General features: G+C 37.7%; 1 protein-coding gene across 1 annotated transcript in view; it reads left to right on the plus strand.

The window, feature by feature from the left end:
* Nucleotides 1–838: 838 nt before the first annotated feature.
* Nucleotides 839–27,261, plus strand: part of MTX2 (metaxin 2) — a 62,891-nt gene continuing 36,468 nt past the window's right edge. Inside the window, exons 1-4 of the mRNA XM_027590663.1 lie at nt 839–844; nt 1,402–1,768; nt 25,295–25,342; nt 26,552–26,598. Coding sequence (XP_027446464.1) covers nt 839–844; nt 1,402–1,768; nt 25,295–25,342; nt 26,552–26,598 — 468 coding nt within the window. The remainder of the gene's footprint in view (nt 845–1,401; nt 1,769–25,294; nt 25,343–26,551; nt 26,599–27,261) is intronic.

Here is a 27,261-nt window from a genome sequence, read left to right on the forward strand (position 1 = left end):
TGAGCTTATTTAGAAATAGTCTTTGCAGATGAAATCAAGTTAAGATGAGGTCATACTGGATTAGGGTAGACTAATCCAATGACTGGTGTCCTTATAAGAAGAGGGAAATTTGGATACAAACATACTCTGCCATGTGATAATGAAGCCAGAGATTTGAGTTGATGTGTCTATAAACCAAGGAAGGCCAAAGATTGCTGGCAACCTCCAGAAGCTACAAAGTCAGGGAAAGATTTTTTCTAGAGTATTGAGAGAAAGCATGGCCCTGTGGACACCCTGACTTTGGACTTCCAGCCTCTAAAATTGGGAGAGAATAAATTTCTGTTGTTTTAAGCCATTTAGTTTGTGGTAATCTGTTACGAATTTCTCATCACTGAAAGGGGGCCTTGGCTTACTGGATGATCTCTGAAGTCAGTTCCACCTGTAATATTTTATGCCTCTAAATCTGTAACATATCCTGATGTTTCCTTAATTGTATGTTTGTATATAAACTGTATAAAAAGCCACTTATGGATTTAATGTCTCCTCCTTTTCCTGCTCCTCTCACCCCCCAAAAGGGAGAAGAAGTATGTGAAACTTATCTTGTTCTGCAAAATGAGCTTCTTTTCGGGTGTCCAGAATTGAAGGGCAAACTATCTCTCGGCTTAGGAGCTAGCTGCTCATGCCTCCTGTCTGGCAAGCACGTTTGAATAAAGGAATAAACACTAATGTCCGTCCATGGACTAATCAATCTAGCAGTATAGTGAAACAGAGGAAATTCAACGTGGATTTGAATCTGGGCTTCATCATCCTCCCTGAGCAGGCAGTTTAAACTCTCTAAGCCTGTTTCCTTATCCATAAAATGGCGGTAACAATATTGACTTTTTGGTTGTTGAGAAGATGACATGAAATAGAATAGTGTATACATTTTTTAAAGGAACGGGTATGGTGCGCTTAAAAACATTACTTGCGGGCGCCTGGGTGGCTCAGTTGGTTAAGCGACTGCCTTCGGCTCAGGTCATGGTCCTGGAGTCCCAGGATCGAGTCCCACATCGGGCTCCCTGCTCAGCAGGGAGTCTGCTTCTCCCTCTGACCCTCCTCCCTCTCATGCTCTCTGTCTCTCATTCTCTCTCTCTCAAACAAATAAATAAAATCTTTAAAAAAAACAAAAAAAAAAAAACATTACTTGCTGGGGTGCCTGAGTGGCTTCCACTGAGGTCCTGATCTCAGGGTTGTGAGATCGAGCTCCGCGCCCAGCGGCGGTCCCGCAGCAGAGAGTCTGCCCTCCCCCTGCTCGAGCTCTCCTCTCAAATAAATAATTCTTAAAAAAGAAAAAAAAAAACTTGCTTAGAAAATTCTCGCTTAAAGAAAGGATACTGAAAACCTCCAGGATTCCCTCTTTCCGCCCCCCAGGCTGGAGCCTAGAGCGGTCGGGAACCAGGCACCCCGCCCCCCAGCCGCTGGGCTGCCACGAGGAGATTAGGACTCGGGAACCCCCGCGCCAGGGGAGGAGCGCGGCGGTGGCGCCAGCGGAAGCGGTCTCCCTCCACTGTCAGCTGCGCCGGAAGTTCTTGGCCAGGCCTGGCGGTAACCTTGGGGTCCTCCCGCCTCCACCGGCGCCCGGGTGGGCTGTGTGAGTCCGAGCCTCAGCCGGCACCACGCCTGGTAGCAGCAGGAGACGCTGGGGTTTCAGAAGAGGACGCTGAGGGCCGTGAGGAGCGGAAACCGCGGGCGCGGGGCCGCCCAGCAGCCATGTCTCTGGCGGCCGAAGCCTTCGTCTCGCAAATCGCAGGTAGCGCGCGTGGCTTCGGGCTGCGGGTGGAGGCGGGGGCGGCGGGGGGCAGTCGCGGGGAGCAGCGTGGGGTTTAGGGCTGCAGCTTTGCCTTTTGTGGCATTAGGTACTGAACCCAGGCCTGGGGATAGAGGCGGGCACGGAGTACCAGCCTCATCTCACGGATGAGAAAACTGAGGGGGAGACACTTAGCGAAGGTCACACCGCAGGGGCAGTAATAACGTCCTCCTTCTCGAGGGCTTACTTTGTGCAGCTCCGGTTGGGTGCGGAGGGCCTGGGGTGGGTGGAGTAGGCCGTGGGTCGGCATGGGGGGGCGTGGCCACAAGGGCCGGGTATTATAAGGCTTTAGTCTGAGAGTGGGGGTAGTAGCCTCGGTCGTGGGATCTGAAGTTTAAGGTGATTGTCACTAGTGAGTTGCCCTTGTTACCTGATGCCATTTAAGGGCCACCGAAGTTCTTGCTTCCTCTCCAAGCAACACAATATTACCGTGAAATCTCTAGGATTCACTGAAAAGTCTTTCAATTTACATACACTTTTTAGAAACACCTTTGATTTGATGGACTGAACGTGGCTGATGTAAATAGATTTCTGTTTTCGAGGTTCATTTACCGTAATGAAAGAAATTAAATATTGTTGAAGCGATAAGACTAGACGTAGGTATTGTAGGTGTGGGTTGATGGGTAATAGCTAATCTTTAAATGGAGTTATTCTTAATTTCCTAGCAGTATTTTCAACATGAGTAAAGACACAGTTACCGGGATGAATGGGTGCATTTGAAATAAAGTAGTATTTTGGAAATGAAAGTACTGAATGTGTCATAAAATTTGCCAAAATGTTTTTCATTGCATTGCATTTGTGTGAACATACATTTCTTTTTTTCTTTTTCACTTAAATACATTGTTTTCTGGAAGAGAGAGAAGCTCTCACTAGATTACAAGCTTCATGAAAGTACGGATCTACTTGTTTTGGCCCTCATTGTATCCAGAACACCTACTAGTTGGTGCTCAATAAAAATTTGTGACCTGAATCAATGGGGTGGCTGGGTGATAGACATTGGGGAGGGTATGTGCTATGGTGAGCGCTGTGAATTGTGTAAGACTGTTGAATCACAGACCTGTACCTCTGAAACAAATAATACATTATATGTTAAAAAAAAGAAGGGGAAGAATGAAGGGGGGGAAGTCGGACGGGGAGACGAACCATGAGAGACTATGGACTCAGAAACAAACTGAGGGTTTTAGAGGGGAGGATGTGGGGGGATGGGTTAGCCTGGTGATGGGTATTAAAAGAGGGTATGTATTGAATGGAGCACTGGGTGTTATATGCAAACAATGAATCATGGATCACTACATCAAAAAAATAAGTAAATAAATAGAAAAAAAATTGTGACCTGAATCAATGAATAATCTTGAGATTTCAAACAATGATTATTTCTATTTTTACTGTTTATGTTAAAAGTTAGATCATTCGTTTAATTTCCATCTCTGCTATGTTAAAAAAATCAACCATTTCACATTGTATGCTGATTCTGGTATACTGTACCCATATGTCCCAATGTGTGATTTCTTCTAAAGAAAAAAATCATAAATGTCCTTTGATAAACTTTTGATAAGTTTGGAATTTTGTTTCAGTTAGTGAAATTTAAGAATTCCTAGGAATTTCATTTGTGTGCCATCTGGCTATTTGTAATCTATTACTCTAGAAGGAGGCATTTAAAGATGAATAATTCAATAAATGGTATTGGGATAACTCCAAGTCATAACACCACAAGAATAAATTCCAAATGAATTAAAGATCTAAATGTGAAATAAGGACAAAAACCAAATTGTAATAAAATAATTAGGAGAAAATATAGGAGATAGTTTCAGTAATCATGGGTAGCAGAGGAGGCCTGAGCAAGGCACAGAATCCAAAATCCCTAGGAGAAAAAATTGGCAGATTTGATTGCAGAAAAGTATAAAAAGCTTTATATGATAAAACACATAAGTTTCTGTAAAAATTAATGAAAAAGACAACAGGATCAAGAGTAAAGGACAGGAACAGGCAGTTCACAAATGGAGAAATGCAAATGGACAATGAACATATGAAAAGATGCTGTCACTAAAAGTAGATAAAGTTTTCCATTTAGTTAGATGTGTAAAAATGAATATGATAATTTCTAAAACTGACAGGGGTATGGGGAAAAATCTACCCTCAAACTGTTGGTGAGTCTGTAAATGTACTTTTTGAGAACTTAATGTAGCAATATTGATTAAAATGCCATCCTTTGACCCAGAAACTTTTCAGGGAATTTTTATCTGATAGAAATAGGAGTACCATTATTTAAAACTATATATAGCAATATTCATTATAGCATTAATTTTAATAGCAGGAAACCAGAAATGTCCTAAATATATGTCAAATTATGGTATGTCCACATTATTACAAATAATAGAAATGAAGAGATATACCTGTTAAATATATTGGCTTGAAATTTATGATTATCTTAAGTAAAAACAAGTTATAGGATAATATATATACTGTATGAACCCATTGTTCTTAAATAAACCCTATATACACTTGTATATGTTTATGTAAGCAAAGAAAAACAGAATATTCAGCTCATTTTAACTAGTAATTTCAGAGTAATAAGTATAGGGAGTTGGTGGAGGGTAGTAGAGGAACTACATTTCTGAATTGTTCAAATTTATTTTACTTATAATTTAAAATTTTAAAAGATTGTATTTGGGCAAGCAGTGAAATAAGGGGTGGCTAAAATAACAATTTATATGAAACATTATGTTTGACTTATAAGTGACGTGTAAGTGTGACTCAGAGGAAGCAGCTATGCAGAGTATTTTATTTATGGCAATAATTTGATTTTCTTGGAAGAGGTCAACCTCAAAAGATTAGAGATACATATCTATATACTTCTATTATAAATACAATAAATAATTGTGAATCGGTTTTTGTAGTTGAGTGCTCTCATTTTTAGTGTATTGCTTATTATTCTTCCTTTCAGTGGGTGTGAGCCAACACACTGATACTTCTTTTAGAAACATTTAAAGGCAGGGTGCCTGGGTGGCTCAGTCGGTAAGTGTCTGCCCTCGGCTTAGGTCATGATCCCTGGGTCCTGGGATCTAGTCTCGCATCCGGCTCCCTGCTCCGTGGGGGGCCTCCTTCTCCCTCTCCCACTCCCCCCTGCTTGTGTTCCCTCTCTTGCTGTGTCTCTCTCTGTCAAATAAATAAAATATTTAAAAAAAAAAATTTAAAGGGGTCTTACATCTATCAGTGATATTTTTGAGAGCCTTCTTTTTTTTTTTTTTTTAAAGATTTATTTATTTATTTGACAGAGAGAGAGACAGCAAGAGAGGGAACACAAGCAGGGGGAGTGGGAGAGGGAGAAGCAGGCCCCCCGCGGAGCGGGGAACCGGATGCAGGGCTCCATCCCAGGACCCTGAGATCATGACCTGAGCCGAAGGCAGACGCTTAACGACTGAGCCACCCAGGCACCCCGAGAGCCTTATTCTTAAGGCATCTTTGTGGAAAACTTCTCTGAACTCCCCAACTTAAGTGAACCATTTTTGTCTCTTTACTACCAGTGTATTCTCCACCAAAATCCTGTAGTTCTTACTCCTTACTACTGTACCTTAGTGTTACCTCTTTATCTCCACCTCTGTTACCTTAGTTCAGGACTTTGTCTTTCTCACTTGGATTACTGTAGTAGTGTCTGAATTGGTTTCCGTGTTTCTAGTCTGTCCTTCTAATACAGTCTCCACCCTACAAGCCTCAGTGGGGTTTTGTTTATTTTATTGTTATTTTCCTAAAATGCAAATGTGATTCCTCTCTTCAACTGTCATATGGCATATAAGACCTGCCATAAGTTAGTCCGTCTCTTCAGCCTCATCTCTTGTCACTCTTAAATTCTCACCTTTCTAAACTATTTGTAGAGTTCATCTTTGGCACATACTGTCCTCCGCCTGAAATGTCCACTTTGCTTGGATAACTCTTGTTTGTCCTTAAGACTGGGCACATTTTAACCTGTAAGTCTCTCTTACATTTTTTCCTGTTAAATGAGAACTGGTTCTTTTTCTCTTATTTTCTGATAATAATTATGATACATGGCCATTGTAGACAATGAAGTAATCCAAAAGAATCTGAAGAATAAAATAACAATCACCTAAAATCATAACACCCAGATTAAGACTTTAAAGTTTCACCATCATCATTAAAACTTTGGTAAGCAGAGCTATCTTGTTCTCTGCCCCTAAATTAAAAACAACAACAACAACAACACATAATATAAAACGTGCATATTTTTTTGTAAGCTATTTTGTTGTATGACATTGAGATGTGTTTCCTTGTCTAATGGAATTACACATCATCATTTTCAGTGCCTATATAGTATTTCATTGTAATGAAGAAAGCATTATTTATCTAGTCTTATTTTGGTAAGTATTTAGTGTGTTCTATTAGTTCAACCAGAGAAGCAGAAACGGTAGGATCTTGATCTCTAGCTCTAGCTTTGTATCTGTGTCTCTACACACACATGCATGCACACACATACACAGGGAATTGGCTTGTGCTGTTGTGGGGGTTGGCCAAGCAAGGACCATGTCCGCAAAGTAGGCAGCCAGGAAGGGGGGATTCAGGAGGAAGAAAAGGCACATGCGGCAGGTGCTGCTTGCAGCGTATGAACTCATAGGCCCTCTGTTAAAAGACTTCCAACAAATTAAATCAGGCACACCCAGGATAATTTCCCTTTAGATGAATATAAAGTCAGCTGATTAGGGACTTCATTTATATCAGCAAAATCCCTTCACAGCAGCACCTAAATTAGTGTTTGGATAACTGGGAGAAGGTGTTTATATGCTACACAATGGCTGTTGCTTCTCTTTTGTCCTCCCAGAGCCTGCTGGAGAATGTCCTTTGTAGCTCACGTAGTCAGAAACAGTAGAAAGGGAATTCTGGCAACTGTAATTCCATCAAGTAAGTTGATGTATCCTAAAGCCATCACTGGTATATATTATTTTTCTCTGATGTGAACAGTGCTTTCATAAACATATTTGTGTATCTACTGAGTAGTTTCTTTGGATAAATTTCTTAAAGTGGAAGAGGATTTTGAATTGTTCTTGTCATTTAATAATATGGAAAGGAAGGGTAAATTATGATTTTGAATTTGAATTTTGAATTTTCTTAATTTTTAATTTTTGAATTAATAGCTTGGATCTTTAGGTGATACGCTTGATATAAAACTTTAGAAGAGGGATAAAAATAATCCTGAATACTGAATCATTTTCAAAATTTTTTATAACAGCCTGTGTATTTTAAATTTTCATTTGCTTGTTTTTTTGTTGTTTTTAATGGCAAGATTTTCCAGTATATTACATGAGGTTTTTATTTTTCTTTTTAATTTTTTACTGTCACTGGGGTATATATCCTAGGGGAGGGTGGAGTATCCCCATCTGGGTTCTGTGAGCACATTTGGAGCAGTCACTGTAGCCAAAAGGATGGAGTACTGTGATGGATGAGCCTGACTCCCTTGCTTATCCCTGTGCTAGGAGTGGCTCCAGGCTTTAGGGCTCCCCAGAGCCACCAGATACACATAAAAGGAGAGAGAGGTGCTGAACACTAAACAGTAGAAATCTCCCACAGTGTCAATCACTTTTTTTTTTAAGATTTTATTTTTAAGTAATCTCTACACCCAATGTGGGGGCTTGAACTTCCAACCCCTGAGATCAGGAGTCACATGCTCCAGGGACTGAGCCAGCCAGGTACCCTATCAGTGACTTCATTCACCTTGCTTCTACACTTCCAACGGACTTTGGAGTAAGTCACATCTGGCTACTTACTAAATGTGTGACCTTGGACAAATTACTTCCCTTTTTATAAAGCTTTGGTTTTTTATCTGGAAAATAGTGAAGATAATTTTATATTTTTTAAAGGTGATGAGAAAAGGTAATAATGCTTAGCCTTGTGTCTGACACACTGTAAGCGCTCCATGAGTGTTCATTATTTTCATTTTTAGCTGTTTACCTGTTAGTTTTTCTCTTTTACCAGATTTTGCCTCTAAGAAGTGCTGGTCTGTTTTTTAGACATTGCCAAAATGTTTTAGCCTTAAAAACTTAGCTGATAATTATCTAGTTACTGATAATAAGAGTAAGCATCCCTTTTTGAGCCGCTGTCCTAGATGATTTAGATACATAATTGCTAATATTAACAATTTGATCCTGTTTGATAGATATTATTCTTGTTTTATAGATGGAAATTGAAGCTCCTTAGGATATAGAATGTAAAGGTTAGGAACCAGGCCATGGGAGTAAGACAGAACGAGTTCTAAGCTCAGCTCTGCCTCTTGATCTTTGATTTTGGGCAGACTTTCCTGGGCCACAGTTTCCTTACAAAATCTGTAAAAGGGCATAAGATGTTTTATAACATATTTTAAGCATCTGTTTTACAGTGGTACATGGTAGATTCTGTTACCACTTTTATTGCCCGAGAGCCTTTGAGGATACTATATTTGTAATGTTATCCTTTTGCTGTTTTGGACAGCATGTTGTCCAGAGTGTCTTTATTTCTAGTAACCCTGTATCATCTTTCTGAATGACCTTATTACTTCACCAGTGCCTTGCTATATTTTAAGCATATCAGTTAATTTCATCATATTGTAATTATTAATCTTTTGAAATCAGTACAATATCTGTTCTGTTCTTTATTTAGAAGCTCAGTAAACTATATAAGGGCTAAAAAAAGACTTGCAATATTTCATTTATCTCATTGTGGGCATGTGGGTGCTTAATTATTTAAATTTATTAATAACTTCATTCTAGCAGTAGCATTAATTTATATTATGATCTGGAAAAGTAGTTTTATGGGTTCCATGGAACCCATATGTAAGCATCTTGAAAGTAAGTCTTATCAAAACGGGCATGTTTACAACAGTTTGTTTTTATATCATCAATAAAGTATTTTCTGTTTCATCCCTCTTCCACGTAAGTACTAGGAAATGTGGACTTTATTTATTTATTTTTTAGAGAGAGAGAATTTTATTTATTTAAGAAAGCATGGGGGTGGGAGAGGGCGGGGCAGAGGGAAAGGGAGAGAGAGAGAGAGAATCTTAAGCAGTCTGAAGCTTAGCACAGAGCCTTGCTTGCGGCTCAGACTCACAATCCTGAGATCATGACCTGAGCTGAAATCAAGAGTCAGACATTTAACAGATTGAGCTAGCCAGGTGCCCGGGAAATGTGAACTTTGAAAGCAGTTTGGAAGGGTACTAGAAGCTCAAAGAAGTGGAAAACATAGTTTAAAAGTCCTTTGTAAAATAGAAGTGATGCTATTTCTCACAAGGCTTATTGAGAATGCAGAAAGTGATAGAGTTATTATATCTGATAGTCAAAGCTCTTAGAGCTGCATGCCTGACTATCTAAAGATGATGATTGTAGCAGATAATTGAAAAAATACAGTGCATTCAATTCTTTTATTTGTGAAGATAAAGATATATTGTTAGTTTTACTTAGTATTCTGAGGGTTCTCCAGGATTGAAGAAGGCACTGAGGAATTATTGAGAAGTTATTGAACTGGCCATCGCATTTCAGAGACTCTTCTTTCATTCATATTAGTCATGTGAATAGTCTCATACTGTAGTGCGTATCACCTGGCACATGTGAAGGGGATATTGAAGGGGCAGATGGAAAAGCAAAGCAAAGACATAATAGGTTCTACTGCAGAGTAGAGGTAAAGTACAATTTATTGAGAGCAGTGTGGCTTATTTTATTTTATCATACTTACATTCATGAATAGGTTGGAAACCAAATTCTCAGAGGCAGTGTTTTGTTGCCTTTTAGAAAACTTTGATATGATGTTAAGATCTTGAAGTAGTCCATAGTTAATCATAATGTGAGTTTTAATTTTCTTGTATGCTTTATTAACATTCCGTACTCTGAAATTACATGATTTTTTAGTTTTTAATTTAAAAGATTTGGTGCTGGGTACCCCATAAAGATTTGCTAGTCTTAGTTCTGTGAAGACTTTTGAGTCATTAACGTTAGCTCAAGCCCTCCATATTTGAGTGAAAATTGAAAGAAAATATCATCAAACTTTTTAACAGTTTTCAGACATTTTTGAAATTTCTTGATAAGCAGTTATCAGATGGACCGAAGATACCAAATGGAGATGAGATATTAAATTCAGGCTTCTCTTTTTTGTTCAAAGACAAATTATAATATTCAACAAATCCAGTTATAGACATTTATGTGTAGAAGTATTTGCCTTGCCAGTAAGAGAAATGCATGTTTTAATTTTTTATTGCTTTGTAAATGATCCTCTATTCTTGAACACTTTCTTATTTTTGTACGCTTTATAAATGAATCATGGTTTTAAACTTTTCTACATCAGTAATAAAAATGAATTTTGATTGGTTTGTGATAAAGAGGGTTCTTTTCATAAAAACAGTCATTTTGTCATGGCAATTCCCATTAACTGTAACTGCGTTAGCAAAATAGAAACCGTAAAAAGCGTTTCATTGTGCTTATACACTTAGCTATGTTTTTGTGCTGATTATATATTTTTATCTTTAAGAACTTTTATAAGCCAAAGAAGTTTCTTCATGACTTAATCCGCATTTGGATTCTCAGAAAAGTTTGTTGGGTATATTTATCCCAGGGGATGTAGTATCCTTGGATATTGTCATGGAATTGCCCCCATATCATACTCCATTACCTGGACAAACTAGAGCACTGACTACAACTTCATACAAATAAATTGTATCATTTATTAGATGGGAAGAGGGCCATAATTACTCCAGCATTTATTTCTGTAAGCTAATATTGGCAGCTGATGCTTTAATGATCTGGCCTTTTGTTAACCTCCTTTTCTTTTGGTTATTAGCCTTTATATTATAGGGGAATGTTTTGGCATCATGAATGATAAGCTTCTGATTTTTTTATGTATAAATTAAAAAAGATTATATGTTAATAAGAATGTAAAAGTAAAAGCTACTTTCTTTTTTTATTAGACATTGTTATAATTGTAATTTTTACTGTCCCTTCAGTTTAACATCCTAGTTTGGCTAGAGGATGAGAACTGGTTATGTAATGTTAACTATTTATGTGGTAATTTATATTTATTTTTTAGCTGAGATTGTGAATTATTCTTTTTTTTGAGATTGTGAATTATACTTTTTTAAAAAAAAATATTTACTTGAGAGAGAGAAAGCAAGCTCAAGCAGGTGGGGGGGAAGGGTAGAGGGAAAGGAAGAAGTAGACTCCCCACTGAGCAGGGAGCCTGATCTGGGGCTCGATCCCAGGACCCCGAGATCTTGACCTGAGCCGAAGGCAGACGCTTAACTGACTGAGCCACCCAGGTGCCCCAAGATTGTGAATTATTCTTGATGTGTTTTCTTCTTAAACAGATTGCTCTGTCTTGCCATATATACTTGTACTGATTTTCCCATACTGTCATTTTGTGGCTGTTTGGAGAAGGTAAAATGATTTTAATATTAAATATTTTGAAAGGGAGATAATTTTTAGAAATGATAGATTGCAGTTTAAAGACACATATAAAGTATGTTTCATTATTTACTGTTTTGGATTATCTTTGTATCATAGGTAAATGGCTTTACCTGTCTGCTTCTTACAAAAAGATTATTTAGCTGAGTTTAGCTAGCATAATTACATCAATTTTCTCTTGGATTATTTTTTTTCTCATTTCTTGAATAATGTAGCAGAGTTTCTGATGGAGGTAAGCCATTGTAGTCACTGGGTTCCAAATTCTGGGGACTGGAGGTCAGGGAGCCAAGGTGTGGCCAGGAAGTTGGAGAGTGAGATATCACAAAGGTAAATTTCAAGTAATGGGTTAATAAAATGGCACTGACTAGAGGGAGGGTGGAAATGTCAAAATCTATGCCTGAAGCAGTGAATGGAATTTATAAATGTAACATGGTCAGGAGTCAGCTTGGTAACTGATTTAATTCTGAGGCTTCATTCAGATGGATTAATATTTAATTCTGTCTTTAATGATAGATCTGTGAATAATAGTAACTATCACAACTGTAACTGTTCAGTTACTATTGTAGTATACAAATCACACCACAAATTTAGGGCTGTAAAGCAGTCATTTTATTATGTTCGTGGATCCTGTGGGTCAGGTCAGACAGATCACAGGAGAGATGGCTTGTTTCTACCTCACAGTGTCTGGGTCCTCACCTGGAAAAACTCAAAGGCTAGGGATCCAGCAATAGTGGGCTGGAAACATCTGGAAGCATCTTCACTCACATGTCTAAGAATTGCTGACAAGAAACTCAGCTGTGGTTGTTTTCTGGAATATTTATGCATGGCCTCTCCAAGTGGCCTGGGGCTTCCTTGGAGCCTGGGAGCCTCAGGGTAGTCAGACATTTTACTCAGTGCTCCAAAGGCATTTGTTCAAGTTACCAAAGGAGAAGACGCATCACCTTTTATGACCTTGCCTTGGAAGTCTTAAAGCATCACTTCTGCCATATTCTGTCTGTCACAACAGAGTTACAAGTCTGCCCAGATTCAAGGGGAGGGGATTTAACTTTACCTCTTTTTCTTTTTTTTTAAAGACTTTATTTATTTATTTGACAGAGAGAGAGCGAGATAGCGAGAGCAGGAACACAAGCAGGGGGAGTGGGAGAGGGAGAAGCAGGTTTCCCGCGGAGCAGGGAGCCCGATGTGGGGCTCGATCCCAGGACCCTGGGATCATGACCTGAGCGGAAGGCAGACGCTTAATGACTGAGCCACCCAGGTGCCTCAACTTCACCTCTTGTTGGGCGGATGGGGTAGGTGGGATGTTGGTGAGGTTCTAGAAGAGTTTGTAGGACAGGTTATACTGTTGTGGCCATTTTTAAGAATGTAATATGCCACAGTGGACAAGGTGGTAATATACTGGTGCAGAGGGGTCAGCTGAGTCTGTTTTAATTAGATCTGGGAATGGACTAGTTCCATCCATTTGGTTCTAAAACAAGATGGGGTGGATGAGAGGTGGGTGTAGGTAGAATGGTGTGTAAAGTGGTAGGGTGTTATTGCACATTACAGTCGATTATCTGTGGAGCTCTCTAAAACAAGCCATGCTTGTATTACATGGCATTTCTCAAACCTCATGCACGCGCTTGCACATGTTCCCTTTTTTCTCACCAAAGGCCCGTTATATGTGAAGGTAGAGGGCAGCTCTAGGGCAATTTTTAGGTATATATATATATATATTTTTTTTTAAAGATTTTATTTATTTGACAGAGAGAGACACAGCAAGAGAGGGAACACAAGCAGGGGGAGTGGGACGGGGAGAGGGAGAAGCAGGCTTCCCGCAGAGCAGGGAGCCCGATGCGGGGCTCGATCCCAGGACCCTGGGATCACCTGAGCCAAAGGCAGATGCTTAACCATCTGAGCCACCCAGGCACCCCTAGGTATATATTTTTTAAAACACTCCATAGATGATTGGACCGTGCACCTCTTGTTAGGAACCATTAAACAATTTGGAGAGAAAGTGAGTTTATGAGTTTCCACTGTTGAATTTAGTACATATTATTGAGATGTAATCATTCCTTAATTTGCTTTGATGGTTTTATTTCCAGAGTAATAGCAACTTTTTGCTGTCAGGTATCTTTCAGGCTTTAGATAGCAAAAGACCTGCTTGATTCCTACAGAATATATTTATTTGTTAGGTTGAGTACCTAATTTGCGCCAGGTCCTTGGCTAGGTGCTGAGTTACCTAGAATAGTAAAACAATTGATGAACTTAATATTCTTATGTAGGACACATCCATTGAAATGGATAATTTCAATATAAAGTGGTGTATTGTTTAATAGAAATGGTAATTTAGGTAGTCTTTACTGAGCATGTTTTGTCCCTTCTCAAACTGAATTGAGGTGTTGGATTTTTAGTAAACATCTCAGCTCCTCTCCCTGCCCCTCACCTTCTGTCTGGCACACTTCTGATTATGTTTCGGACCCAGTTCAGATTTTATCTCTTCCTGTGAATTCTTTCTTGTCTTCCTGAGGCAGAATATGTACTTCTGGTCTGACACTTCTGTTAATATTAATTATTGATATATTCTGTAAGCTAGAGACTGTAGTAAGGCACTTACATGATTTAGGTAACATTTCCCCTTTTTACAGATGAAGTAATTGAGGCAAGAATAGGTTAAGCAACTTGGTCAAGATCACTCAGATAATAAGCTGTAGAGTTGAGAGGGGAACTCAAATATGTCTGACTTTAAGACCTATGTTTTTCTCTATACCACCTGTATTCACTTACTGTATTTTAAACTTTTTAAAAAAGATTTATTTATTTTAGAAGGGGGTAGAGAGAGAGAGCACATCTGCGCACACGGAAGGGGGGGAAGGGGAGGGGCAAAGTGGGAGGGAGAGGAACAAGCTGACTCTGAACTGAGCGTGGAGCCCATCACAGGGCTTGATCTCAGGACCCTGAGATCATGACCTGAGCTGAAACCAAAGTTGGATGCTTAACTGAGTCACTCAGGTGCCCCTCACTCATTGTATTCCAAGTGGTTATATGTATCTCAGTTACCTGTTCTCCCTCCAAACCCCTTTCCATGCTCTCTTACCCACTCAACAAAGTTAGATCCTAGAGAGCAATGATAGTTTTATATTCATATTTGTCTTTTTATCATATTTTGGTAGTTTGGTAGTTTATAAAAACCTATGTTTAGTTAAATGCCTTTAGTATGTATTTTCCCTATGTCTCCGAGGATTTTCTACCTTTTCGCTCTTATTCATGAAGGGATTCTGTGATGGTTGGGCTGTGTTATCTTGTTCCTTGTTTTTTTTTTGTTTGTTTGTTTTGTTTTTGTTCTTGGGGAATTTTGCAGTTTTGCCAAGATTTTAGGAGGTGTAATGACACATTTAATCTTCTGTAGGATCATTTGTTTCATGGCTAGCTGGGAGGAGTGAGGAAGGCTGAATGGGAAGGGGATGGAAAGGAATGGTCACCTAGCTTGATGTGAGAGATTGAGTATATGTAGAGTACTGAGAGTAGTAAGCACATAGTAGATACTTAAAAACATGGGTCCTGTTACTACAGTGATTGTGTTTGATTTAAAGTAGTGGGAGAATTGCTCCTTAGTTTGAGAGACATCTATTTTCCATTTTCTAGGATTAGATTTGGAGAACTATTACACCTTGAATATTAACATTGTTAACATTGTTGAGGTCTGATATTTGTGTGGGGCTGTTTGTCTTCTCTGGGTTTTTTTGGCTAGAAATTGCATTTTTCATCATAATCAGCTGTTTTTGTGTAGTTCTGCTATTGATCTAATATTCATCTCCATTTCTGAGAAAAGTTCAGACATGGTGTCAGTGTTTGTTCTTTATGAATTTTACCATTTTTTAAAAGAGAATTCAATTTTGAGTCCTGGCTACCAGGTTCATATCCATAACCCCACGTAGTTGGCCTGCTTTTAATTGGAAATTAATGAAAAATGGCTGATTATTTTTATAATCTGACAAAGTCTAAACATGGCCATTTGGGAAGATGATGTGTACCTACTAAGAAAGAATGGAAGGTTTTAAATTCAACTTGTATCCACTTTAACCTCAATTATTGGCTTGTTGATGCTGTGAATTAGTTTTCTTGACCCTTGTTAACCTCCAGAAGTTTGTTAGTTTTATGAAATTGATCCTTTTTGAAATTGATCTCCAGTTTCACATAGATAGGTTTAGATGGCTCATGTTCAAGCCTCATAATGACTAACTTAATTTTACTTTCCTTATTGATTACATCTAATGGAAAAACTATCATTTAACCACTTTGGTTCCAAAATAAGTGAGGTCTGCATTCATTAATCTTAAAGGCTTACTCTGGAACACTATATAAAATTGCAACATGTCACTAAGGCATGTTTTAAAACATGGCTTTAAGCCATATGTGCAAATATTTAAGTAGAATAAGGTGGACAAAAATCTTCTTGAATAAATTAAACCACACAGGTCCTCACTACCACATTCCCTGAGGCAAATGAATGAAAGAGGTGAAAAGAATTTAATCTTCTATCAGGTGTATTCTGTGTCCCAGGGACAGCCTTTTTTTGTGGTATTTACAGACCATCTGCATCAGATTTACTGGGAGTGCTTGTGGCATGTTTGGATTCTTGGTCCTCATCTCTACAGTATCAGAATCTCAGGGTTTAGGGTTTGGTGGAAATACATAATTTTACGAAGTTCCGCAGATGATTCTTACTAAGGGTTGAGAACTACTGTTGTAGGATGATTATAATTGCTTTAATTTAATAATTAATTATTACCCAAGAATGTTTCTTTGTGGGCTGTGGAAGAGGTTAGCTGAAACAGCTGTGTGTTCACTGACTGGAGCCAGGCTACCTGAGGGCAGACCCTGGCTCTTGTTACTTACAAATACTGTGACCTTGAGCAAATTACTTATGCTTGTGCCTCAGTTTTCTTGCTGTAAAATAGGGATAATAATAATAGTGTCTGCCTCATAAAGTTGTGAGATGGTTAACATGTCAAGCACTTAAGTGCACAATGAGCACAGTAAGAGCGTTTACATTTTCATTTACCTCAACTTTATTGAGGTATAGTTTACATATGTTTTTAAAGTATACAATTCAGCGATTTTTTAGGATATTTACAGAGTTGTGATCATTACCACAAATTGTAGAACATTTCCGTCATTGCAAAAAGAAATCCCTTGCCCATTTACAGTCACTTCTGTTCCCAGCCTGAAACAACCATTAATCTACTTTCTATCTCTGTAGATTTGCCTGTTCTGACATTCCGTATAAATGGAATAATGCAATTTGTTTTCTTTAGTGACTGGCTTCTTTCACTGGGCATAATCCCTTGGAAGTCCATCCCTGTTGTAGCGTGTATCAATACTTGGTTCCTTTTATTGCCACACGCTATTCTGTTGTATGGATAGACCACGTTTTGTTCATTCATTCATCAGTAGTTGGTCATTTGGGTTGTTTCCACTTTCTGACTATTGTTAAAAATGCTGGTGTGAACATTCGTGTATAAGTCTCGCCATGGATATGTTCTTTTCATTTCTCCCGGGTGAATACCTGGGAGTAGAACTGCTGAGTCATCTGGTAACTGTGTTTAGCATTTTGAGAAACTGCCAGCCTTTTTAGATTCCTGCCAGCAGTGTGTGAGTTCCAAATTCTCTACATCTTTTCAACATTTTTTATTTTCTGTCTTGTCGATGATAGCCGTTCTGTGGGTGTGACTGCATTATTGTGGTTTTGACTTCCATTTCTCTCATGACTAATGATACTGAATATGTTTTCATGTGCTTGTTGGTTATTCATATTTATCTTCTTTGGATAAAAGTCTGTTCAAATCCTGTGCCCGTTAAAAATTGTGTTAGTTGTCCTCAATTATTGAGTTGTAATAGCTTTTTATGTATTCTGGATGTAAGATTTATGAGTCTTGGGGAATCTTAGCTGTCATCACCATTATCGTTATCTACCTAGATAGAAATTTAGGTAGTGTTTGATGGAAGGAGATAGATTCTCTTTATTTTCTGGTTTCATTGGGGCCTAATGTGAGAGGGGAAGCTCTGCCCTCTAGTAGTATTCTTGAATTTTCAATTTGTTTGCTTTCTGTTCTCTGCTTTCTGAATGAGAGGTTATTAGAGCTCATTTGCCTTGCTTAGTAATTCTGCTCCATCATTCATTCATGTGCCCTCACTTTGGGTCATTTTAATAGCCCTTATGAAAGGGATCCCAGAGTGTTCCTTAGCTCCTTATACCATGTGAGAACAGAAGGCAGAGACTCAGAAGAGGACCTTCACCAGAATCTGACCATGCTTGGCACTGCTGATCTTGGACTGCCAGCCTCCAGAACTGTGAGAAAGAAGTTTCTGTTGTTTATAAGCCCCCCAGTTGTGGTATTTTGTTATTGCAGCCCAAATGGACTAAGACAGTAGCCTTACCACCATGTTACAGAAAGCTTACCTGCCAGTGTTTTTAGGTTTATGGAAGTGGCACGATGACACTGCACTTCCAACATGAGCCATTTTTGGACATGAACATTGATCTCTGACTATTGAGGTGATGGGAGAATGGTTTTAAACTCTTTTTGTGCTAAGAGTCACTTCCTGCTTGTACATTCTGTGTAATATCTTTAAACATCCCCTATGAAACAGTAGCTTAGGGAACATTGCTATTTAATACTTTCTTGGTTAGTATTCTCTTGGATACAGGGTTATCTTTGGATTGTCCTGTACTATAGTCTGCAGGTTGAATTGCTTTAAATCTAACACATAGTTCTTAAAATTCTAGTTTTGATGAAGTCCCGTGTCATCAGACTGAAAGTCTAGACATCTTAGAAATCTATTTTAAATGAAAGCTTTATGTCATAACTGCCTAAAACTTGATAGGTGTCTGTGTTGCAATCATGGAGATCATCAGCATAGTAATTATGTCAAACTAGTAAACTTATTTCCTTCTTTTCTCTTTGTGTCTTGTAGTAACTTGTCCATGTTTGTGAGCTGCCAAATGCTTTTCGAATATTTTGTTATCTCAGTAGTATTTGCATTTATACCTTTGGCAGAAAGCCACCCAAATTTGGAGATAGGTTATACATGTTTCTTACTCCTTTTGTATAACACTGTCTAAATAAGTCTTAGGAAGCTGAAGAGGTGACATCTATGAGCTTTTGGAATCTAGTTGCCTAAGGATAAACTGGGTTTGACTTCATTAGTGCACAAATGATAGGGTTGTGTAGAGTTATTATGGCATTAATCAATTTGATGGATTGGAAATATGACAGTACTGAAGCAGCATGTAATATTAGTGCCTGTTATTCTACAAATTATGTCTTCACCTGCATTCATATGCCAGAAGAGTCATGTTGTGCATTAAGAATGCAGAACTTAAAAAACAACAACAGAGGGTACTTCTTTCCATGGCCCTTCTCTTGTCCTCTTAGATTAGATCACAGCAATAGACTTTGGAATTAAACTTGTTCATTAGGTCATAGCACTTGCATACTATGGAATACTCTGTATTGAATGGCATAGATAGATTATCTGCCCCTAGAATGACCCAACTTGATACTTGACAGATTACTGCAGGTAAAAGGTAGCACGTGTAAGAGACGTGGGCATATATATATATATGAATTTATGGGCCAGTAGTTATTTCTCTATAAGTTATAATTGACTAGTAGTAGATTTGTTGTTGTTGTTATATTGTTTTGGCTGATAAAGCTTAAAAATAGTGGGTACCTTAAAGATTATCAGATGAGAAGCAAATATGTATTTTTGGGGGCTGTGGGTATTGTTTTACCCTGTGTGCATTTCTAACACTAATTTATTTATGCTTTTATTTTATCTTACAGCTTTCAAAAGTCCAAGAGTATCCTCTCTCTTTTTTAAATTTTTATTTATTTTATTTAAAAAAAAGATTTATCCATTTATTTGAGAGAGATAGAGAGATAGTGTGCACACACCAGTAGGGGGAAGGACATGGGGAGAGAACCTTCAAGCAGACTCCCTGTTGAGCGCAGAGCCCCACATGGGGCTCAGTATCACGGCCTGTGAGATCATGATCTGAGCCGAAACCAAGAGTTGGTCGCTTAACCGACTGAGCCACCCAGGTGCCCCCTCTTTTTTTTTTTTTTTAAGATTTTTATTTATTTATTTGAGAGAGAGAGAGAGAGGGAGCATGGGGGGGGGGAGGATCAGAGGGAAAAGCAGACTCCCCGCCGAGCAGGGAGCCTGGTGTGGGACTCCAGGATCATGACCTGAGCTGAAGGCAGTTGCTTAACAAACTGAGCCACCCAGGTCCCCCCCCCCCCCCTTTTTTAAATTTTATTCTTCTCCAACATAAATACTTAACAGGAGTGGAGAAAATGTCTTTGAAAAATTTAAAAACACTCCTTTGGATAAAAAAAGCTCCCATTCCACTGAAGACTGAAACTTTAGGAGGCGTGTCCTTTGCTTCTGGTAAAAAAGACACTAAATGTGAAATAACTGCAGAATTGGAAAATAGGTAAAAGGCTAAGTAGGTAAAAGACTTTTAACAAAGTTTGTTGGATAGAAAATTAGCTATGATGTACTCTGATATTTGTTTTATTTCTAGATGTTCTTTTATTTATATCTATAAAATAGGAATATGTTTTTTCTTTATAAAAATAATAAAAACTTTCATGGGTCTTTTGCTAAGGACTAAGAAGTCATTCTAATTTGAGATAATGAATTAATGTCGGTCACTAAGTACCTTAGAGTAAGTTATTGCTGTGTTATGAAAATGATGTAGTAGTTTTTTATTATGAAAGAGTTTCTGAAAGGTGGATAGTTTTACTTTGAAACTCTTGAAATAAAGATATTAGCTTTAAATGATACTTAGACAAAAAAATTAAATCTAGCTTAATTTGTATTTCAAATTACTGTAAATTACTGTAAATGCCACATTCAGTTTAGAGCAATTGAGAAGCCAAGTCTTTAATAAGTAATCTCAGGACCGTAGGATTTTTCCCATTCTAGGGACTTACTGCTTAGAGAGAGAGATAAGCTACTGACATAATAATAGAATGGAGTAGAAAGTAGTATGATATAAGACAAGTACAAACTGCTATGGACAATACAGATAAAAGAGAAGTTAGATTTGTTCAATTCAAAAGCCTTCTTCATGTAGGTGGCATTTAACCTTGGTGTTGAAAAAGGTATAGGATTTGGGTATGTGGTGGTGCAGGGAGTATTCTGGACAGAGGGGAAGAAGTGGAGCAAAGTCACAAAGGTGAGAAAGTAGGAAGTATATAGGGGAAATTTTAGGTACTCTGGTAGAATAGGAGGGTCTTGTTGTATTCCCCCCTCCCCGCCATTAATTTGTGTGTGTTCTTTCCAACCTTTTCTCATAGTCAAAAAAGATGATTTCACTAGAATAGAGGAGGACTCATCTTTGTTCAAGGGTATATGAGCGGCTGGGTTCCCTGCTAAAATGTCAAATAAGTAATTATTTAATTAGAGCAGTGTTTTTCAAAGTGGAGTGGGGTATATACCTCCTGTGTACGTAAGACAATCCTTTGAAGTATGGGAAGAAAGTATTGGAACTTGGACTTCAATTTATTTTTTAACTCTATTTTCTTTTTTCATATATGCTTTATAATGTGCATGATTTGTTGGCTTAGGAGTACTGACCATATGATTTCTAAATCTATTTGGGTCCGAATGCTCAAATCTTTTATTGATGGGGACGTTTTTAAAAAGTGGTGGTGCCTGGGTTAGAGGTATAGGCTGTGGAAAGGGGAGTACTGAGATGACACATCAGATAACTGAAGGCCTTGGGTTAGTGTTAGGAGGGCTACAACAGTAATATCAAGTGGGAACTAGTTTATGGAATTAGATTCTGCCAACTATTTAGGCAGCTGTTTGGTATTTTTATATTTGTGTTATTGTTGTAGTATTAAAGTTTTCCTGGTCAAGTTTCCCTTTTTTGGCCATGTTGTTTGTTTGTTTGGCCAAAAAAGAAATTATAATTTCTTTATCTTCTCTGCTGCATGGTTAGCCTAAACAGTACAGAGTAGTAATGGTACTGATAGTGGTAATAATATTTATTCAGCCAACATTTACTGATTAGGTACTAAGTTCTGGGGATGAGGTGGTAAGCAAAGATCAGAAATGAACACTGGATTCATGATGTTTATGTTCTATTAGGGGAGAGAATCAGTCCTCAAATCAGTGTAAAACTGTTGTCTGTGGTAAGTGGTACAAAGGACAGTGCATGCAGTCAAGCTTGTAAAGAGAGTATTTGAACTATTTAGGGAGGGTCAATAAAGGCTTCCCTCAGGACAGGACTGGCTACAGAATGTGTAGGGTCCAGTGCAAAATGATCACATGAGGCCCCTTGTTCAAAAGAATTCCAAGACTAACAGCAGAACATGAAACTAAATGCAGAGCCCTTCTAAGCAGTGGCCCTGTGCAGTTGCTCAGGTGGCACATCCAGGAAGCCGGCCCAACATCTTAGCATGTTTGAGCTGAGACACAGTAGGAGTGGGAGATAGCTCCAGGCCAGATACAGCACAGATGAATCTCTGGGGCAGGAAGGAATATGGTGCATCCAGAAACTGGCTGAAGGCCAGTGTGACTGTAGTGTAGAGTAGGTGGAGTGGAGTTATGATGAGGCCAGAAAGCCAGGGAGGTAGAGAGGGTGATGTGTAAGGTCAAGGTGAGGAATCTCATCTTTATTCCAAGAGCCACACCAACTGTTGATGTGTGGGAAGCATAAAGTTTACTTTTGATGTGCTAATAATACCAGTATCTTGTACCTTGACAACATTGGACAGCAGTCTCTCCCGGTCCCCATTTCCTACCATACTTTTTTTCAGAAGCTTTGAGTTTCTCCTTCTGTATGTATTCTAAGGCTGGTCTTTCCCAAAGGCAAGTTTAAAAAGGCACTTCATACTGGGAGTGTTTTTGGTGGTAGAAGTTGAAAATAGCATAGATGAGTCATGAAATTTTTTTCACTATTGAATTAGTTTATGGTCTAAAACGTTTTGGGTCAATGGAAGTAAAACTAGAAACAGATAAAAATGTTTTATTATTGTTTAAGATGTTTCTTTTTAAATGCTACAGATTTTTAAGGTCTGTTGTTAGCACTATAATTATAAATTCTTAAACTCCCTCTTTTTCATGTGCTCAGGAGTAAGGGGTGGGTATTGACTTGCCTAACCTTGGGAAAGAGAAATAGGGAAGCAGTTGCATTTTTGGACTTTGTCCTTCATGTAATAGTGTTCTCGGTAAAGAAAACTTCAATTAATATTATCCAAATCAAGAAATAGGCATCGTTCTTTGTCATGTGTGGATAATAGTGTTCATGATTTGTGGATTTACTTAATGAAGGCAGTTAGTAGAGTTCATTTCCTGGAAAGATACTTGCATGGTTGGTTTGTAGATCCATTGCTGTGCCACACACTTAGGATTTTCACTTTTGGCACTCTATTGAATAACACTCTAGCTATTTCTTCTCCCATGTTATGTTTAAAATGTAATTAATTATTTGAGCTGGTTCATGTAGGCGATGCACTTAAATCAGTGATATTTGTATACTTTGAGCTGCTCATGGGTGAGATAGGTAGTTGATCATTCCTTGCATACTCCACCACCATTTCTTGCCTCCTGGTCCATGGATACACTGGAATGCTGTGCTGCTAAACTGACATATATATAGGGTTATATCAGCCTACTTGCCCTATCTTTTTAAATGATAGGTTCTATTTGTGAAGATAACATCAGATGTTTTGGAAGAGTTACTTTATGAGAATTTATTTTCAACAGTAAATTCTGAGTTGGAATATATTTTGTATACTGGATCAAGGAAAACATACACCTTCACCCCAGTTTCCATCTTTAGATTCTTATTAATAACAGAAATTTTAGTATTTGTAGGCTTCTTTATTTTTATTTGTGATCAGGTTTATTTACTTTCACATATGTCTGTTGTATTAGATCTGGAGAATCCATGGTGGTGATAATAAATTAACTTTTACCTGGTCATTTAGAACTCATTGCTGCTTATATGAGAACTCTACTGTATTACTGAGTAGTAAAGTAGCTTCTGATTAATCAGAGAATACTTAAATTATATTGAGCATCTGCTTAATGCTAAGTGTATGTTACTCCATTGTTTTGAAAACTTGTAATCCATGTCTAGTACATATAAAACCTAGCTAACCATAAGTTAAAATTGCCAGAATATTTAATTAGAACACCCCATTGCTTTAACATAGTTAATAGTACTAAGTTCAGTAAAACTTTGATTAGCCAGAATGTTGAGGGAACAGAGTGGTAGATTTAATCAGATATCCCCTGTCTTTCTTTCTACACACAATTAATGTATGCAAAACACGGTACAGGGTGGCAGACACAGACGGGACACATCTGTGCCCTCAAGAAACTTAGTTTCAATATCTTCGAAATTTTTGTAAATTTTATTCTTATGCTTTATTGCTTTAATTAGATTTAGATGCATATAATTGAATCTTTTTTAAAATAATTGACTCTTCAGTGATGTAGGATTTTACAACGAATGAACCTCATTGTATTGTTTCTCATATAGATGTAAACGGTATAGGTGTGCTGACCATACAGTTTATCCTAAAAGGTTATTTTTTAGTAATTTGCTGATGTCAGCTTGTTTTTGTTTCCTTGACTTTTATTTTAAAAACTATTTACCCAGGTTAATTGGGTTCTTATTAAAATTCTGCTTTGTTACAAGTTTACAGTAACATATAATAAATATTTAGTTTTACTTCCTTTTTGGTATGTGACTTGAAACTCAGTAGCTTTTATATATATATATAATATATATATATATATATATATGAGCAACAGCATACAGAACGATGTATGGTACATTATTTGCTTGAGGTTTTCATGGTATTATCCCTAAATATGAGTCTAATTTTACGTAGCCCAGACCAAACCAAAAGTAGCATTTATAATTTATCATAATATGATTTTTTTCCTTTTCATTCTAAAGTATGAGTTAAAGGAAATTAAAGGGTTCCTCCCCCCCACTCGCTGGACTGTTTAGTGCATCTCAGTGAGAGGTTAAGAGTTATGGTCAAGTCTGACTTTGGGCCTAAAATTAGTTTTACTAGCTTTATTTCACATTGTAGGTACTTACTGCTTCATCATGCTATTCCACTTCGTTTTTGTGGAGTGGTGGTGGTGGTGGGTTCAAGGTAATGGAATGTTCTATAATACAACAGGGTTCTTCTGTATGTTTAAATACTACCAGCTTGGGCGCCTGGGTGGCTCAGTCGGTTGAGCGTCTGCCTTCAGCTCAGGTCGTGATCCCACAGTCCTAGGATCGAGTCTTGCATCGGGCTCCCTGCTCAGCGGGGAGCCTGCTTCTCGCCTGCCTCTTCCTATCTCTCTCCTTGTCTCTCATGAATAAATAAATAAAATCTTTAAATAAATAAATACTACCAACTTATAAGGAAAGATGCATAGCCTGAAAGATCTATTTGGTTCTCTCATATAGTGTTATCCATTTGAAAATTTAGTTTGTTAAAGTTTATAGTAAAATATTGTTTCACTGTTTTTTTGATAGTGAATCAAATTATCTTAATTTTTTTAAGATTTATTTATTTAAGTAATCTCTGCACCAACATGGGGCTTGAACTCACAACCCCGAGATCAAGAATCACATGCTGTCCTGACTGAGCCAGCCAGGCACCCCCAAATTAAGTATCTTGTAAGTAATTTGGAATGGTCTGTGTTTGGGAGCTAAAGGAAGAGTAGCATGTGGGCTGTTTTCGTTTTTAAATTTTCACTTTTGATTGGGCAAGATGTCTTCCACCTCTTCTCCGTTAAAATAACAACACACAACTCCCTACCAAATAAACCAAACATGCATTTAAAAGAAATTATCTAACCTACTTATACAGGATACCATACAACCTAAGGTAGTGTGATTAGTTGCCATATTTAAGGTAACCTTGGCAATTGACTTTACTTAAATGCTCTAGGCAAGTGTTTGTGCTTATTAATTTGGTTATTGATATGTTTTTGCCCTATGTATCTAATTGTCACTGCCTTGTTTCCACAGCTACAGAGCCTTGGCCTGAAAATGCTACCTTATATCAGCAACTGAAAGGTAGGTACTTGTTCACAATTAAAAATAGCTATGTATAAAAATTTATCTAGGGGTGCCTGGGTGGCTCAGTTGGTTAAACATGTGCCTTCAGCTCAGGTTGTGGATCTCTGGGTCCTGGGATGGAGCCCCACATCGGGCTCCCTGCTCAGCAGGGAGTCTGCTTGCTTCTCCCTCTGCCTCTGCTCCCCGCCCCCGCTTGTGCTTTCTGTCTCTCTGTGTCTCAAATATATAAATAAAATCTTTTAAATAAATAAATAAATAAATAAACATATATTTGTTACCAAAAAAACACAACCCCTCAGTAATATCATTTACTTCTGAGAGAACATAAAGAAGGGCTTCTCTTGTATACTTTGTCAAGGAGATTTTGCCTAAACTGGTATCTGCTAGTGTAAAGCAACTATTCATGGCCTATAAGGTCCTTAGTTTATTACTGACTCATTATATGGGCTGCTGTAGGCCGTGTAAAATGATTGGTTGCAGGAGCACTTGGCACATTTACTGCGCCAGTAGCTGACACAGCAGAGTTTTGAAGTCCTGTGGTAAAGTGGGCTCTCAGTAAAAAGGAACTGTTAAAATGTATAGGCTAGGATGGTTCAGGCTTCCTTTAGCAGCTCTTCATATATCATCAGATCACATTATGGACCCCATTTGGGGCTCAGCAGCCTGCTGCAGTTGTCAGAAGACTGCAAAGTAATGAAGACTAATAGGCAGCAGCCCTAGTCTTCTACGCATGGAATTTTTATTGCAGCAAACTTGTCATCTTTCTTTTGTGTGACAGAGCTAGACACCCTGTGCAATATTAACGCCAAGCTGGTTTTATATGATTTTGAATGCTTTTACTTTTAACTAGAGGGGTTTGAGCACATACTATTGTACTTAATTTTAATGAAAAGAGGAATAATATTTCTTGAAAAGTTGAAAAACGAATTTGTTTTTAAGTGAATGATTTTCATTAAATATGGTTGATAAAATGAGAAGAATGATCAAATAGTTTTAGGGGAAATAGTCTATATTATGGACATATTTTGATAATTTAATCAGAATTATGATTACCCAATAGCGTTCATATAGAACTTCATAGTTTGGTGAAAGGCTGTACCTTTTATTTTTAAAAATAGGAATACTGTTTTAAAATAAAAATATAAGTATATTTTGCTTGTTTAGCGATCTCACTTTTGACTCAGACCTTTCATTGTATTTCCACAGGGGAGCAAATTTTGCTTTCTGACAATGCAGCTTCTCTTGCTGTGCAGGTAAATATGTAAATAATGTAACAATGTTCACTTTTGAGTTGCAACTATTTTTTCCTCTCCGGGCACTTTGTGATTTTTCTGTGTGATTTACCATTATCAATATAACATCTCTTCTGTGAAGTGTAATTTTATTATGTTAATATTTTCAGTTAATTGTTGTCAGTATATAAAATAAAAGTCTTCATTCTTTTTATAAAAATCACTTATATGCTAGATGTATTCTCTTAGTAGTGTAGCTTTTGGCTAGATATGGTATTGATTATTTATGGTGATACGTTCCTTTATGGACACAGTTATTTTCTAACTTATTTGTAAAGATTTATTTACCACATGTTTTTAAGCATCATTCTTTCACTGTGCTCATTCTAGCCTAATCCGTTTGTTAATCTTGAAGCAGACATACTCTTCTCTAGCTATTCCTTATATATTTATTGATTACATTAATGTCTTTTATTCCCAAACCACTTATTGAATGCAGTAGTTCTTTATGTTGTATACCACAGTTATATAATCCAAAAAAGGTTAGTGGTCCTGTAAACTTTAAACTGCATCACAGGAAGAATAGAATACTTGGGGATTATTTGCTGTAAAAACTAATATTTGCTTTAAAAACTGTATATTAACTAACTGGAATTAAAATAAAAACTTAAAAAAAAAAAAAAG

Source organism: Zalophus californianus, chromosome 3 (genome assembly GCF_009762305.2).
Source record: "Zalophus californianus isolate mZalCal1 chromosome 3, mZalCal1.pri.v2, whole genome shotgun sequence".
Classification (NCBI taxonomy): domain Eukaryota; kingdom Metazoa; phylum Chordata; class Mammalia; order Carnivora; family Otariidae; genus Zalophus; species Zalophus californianus.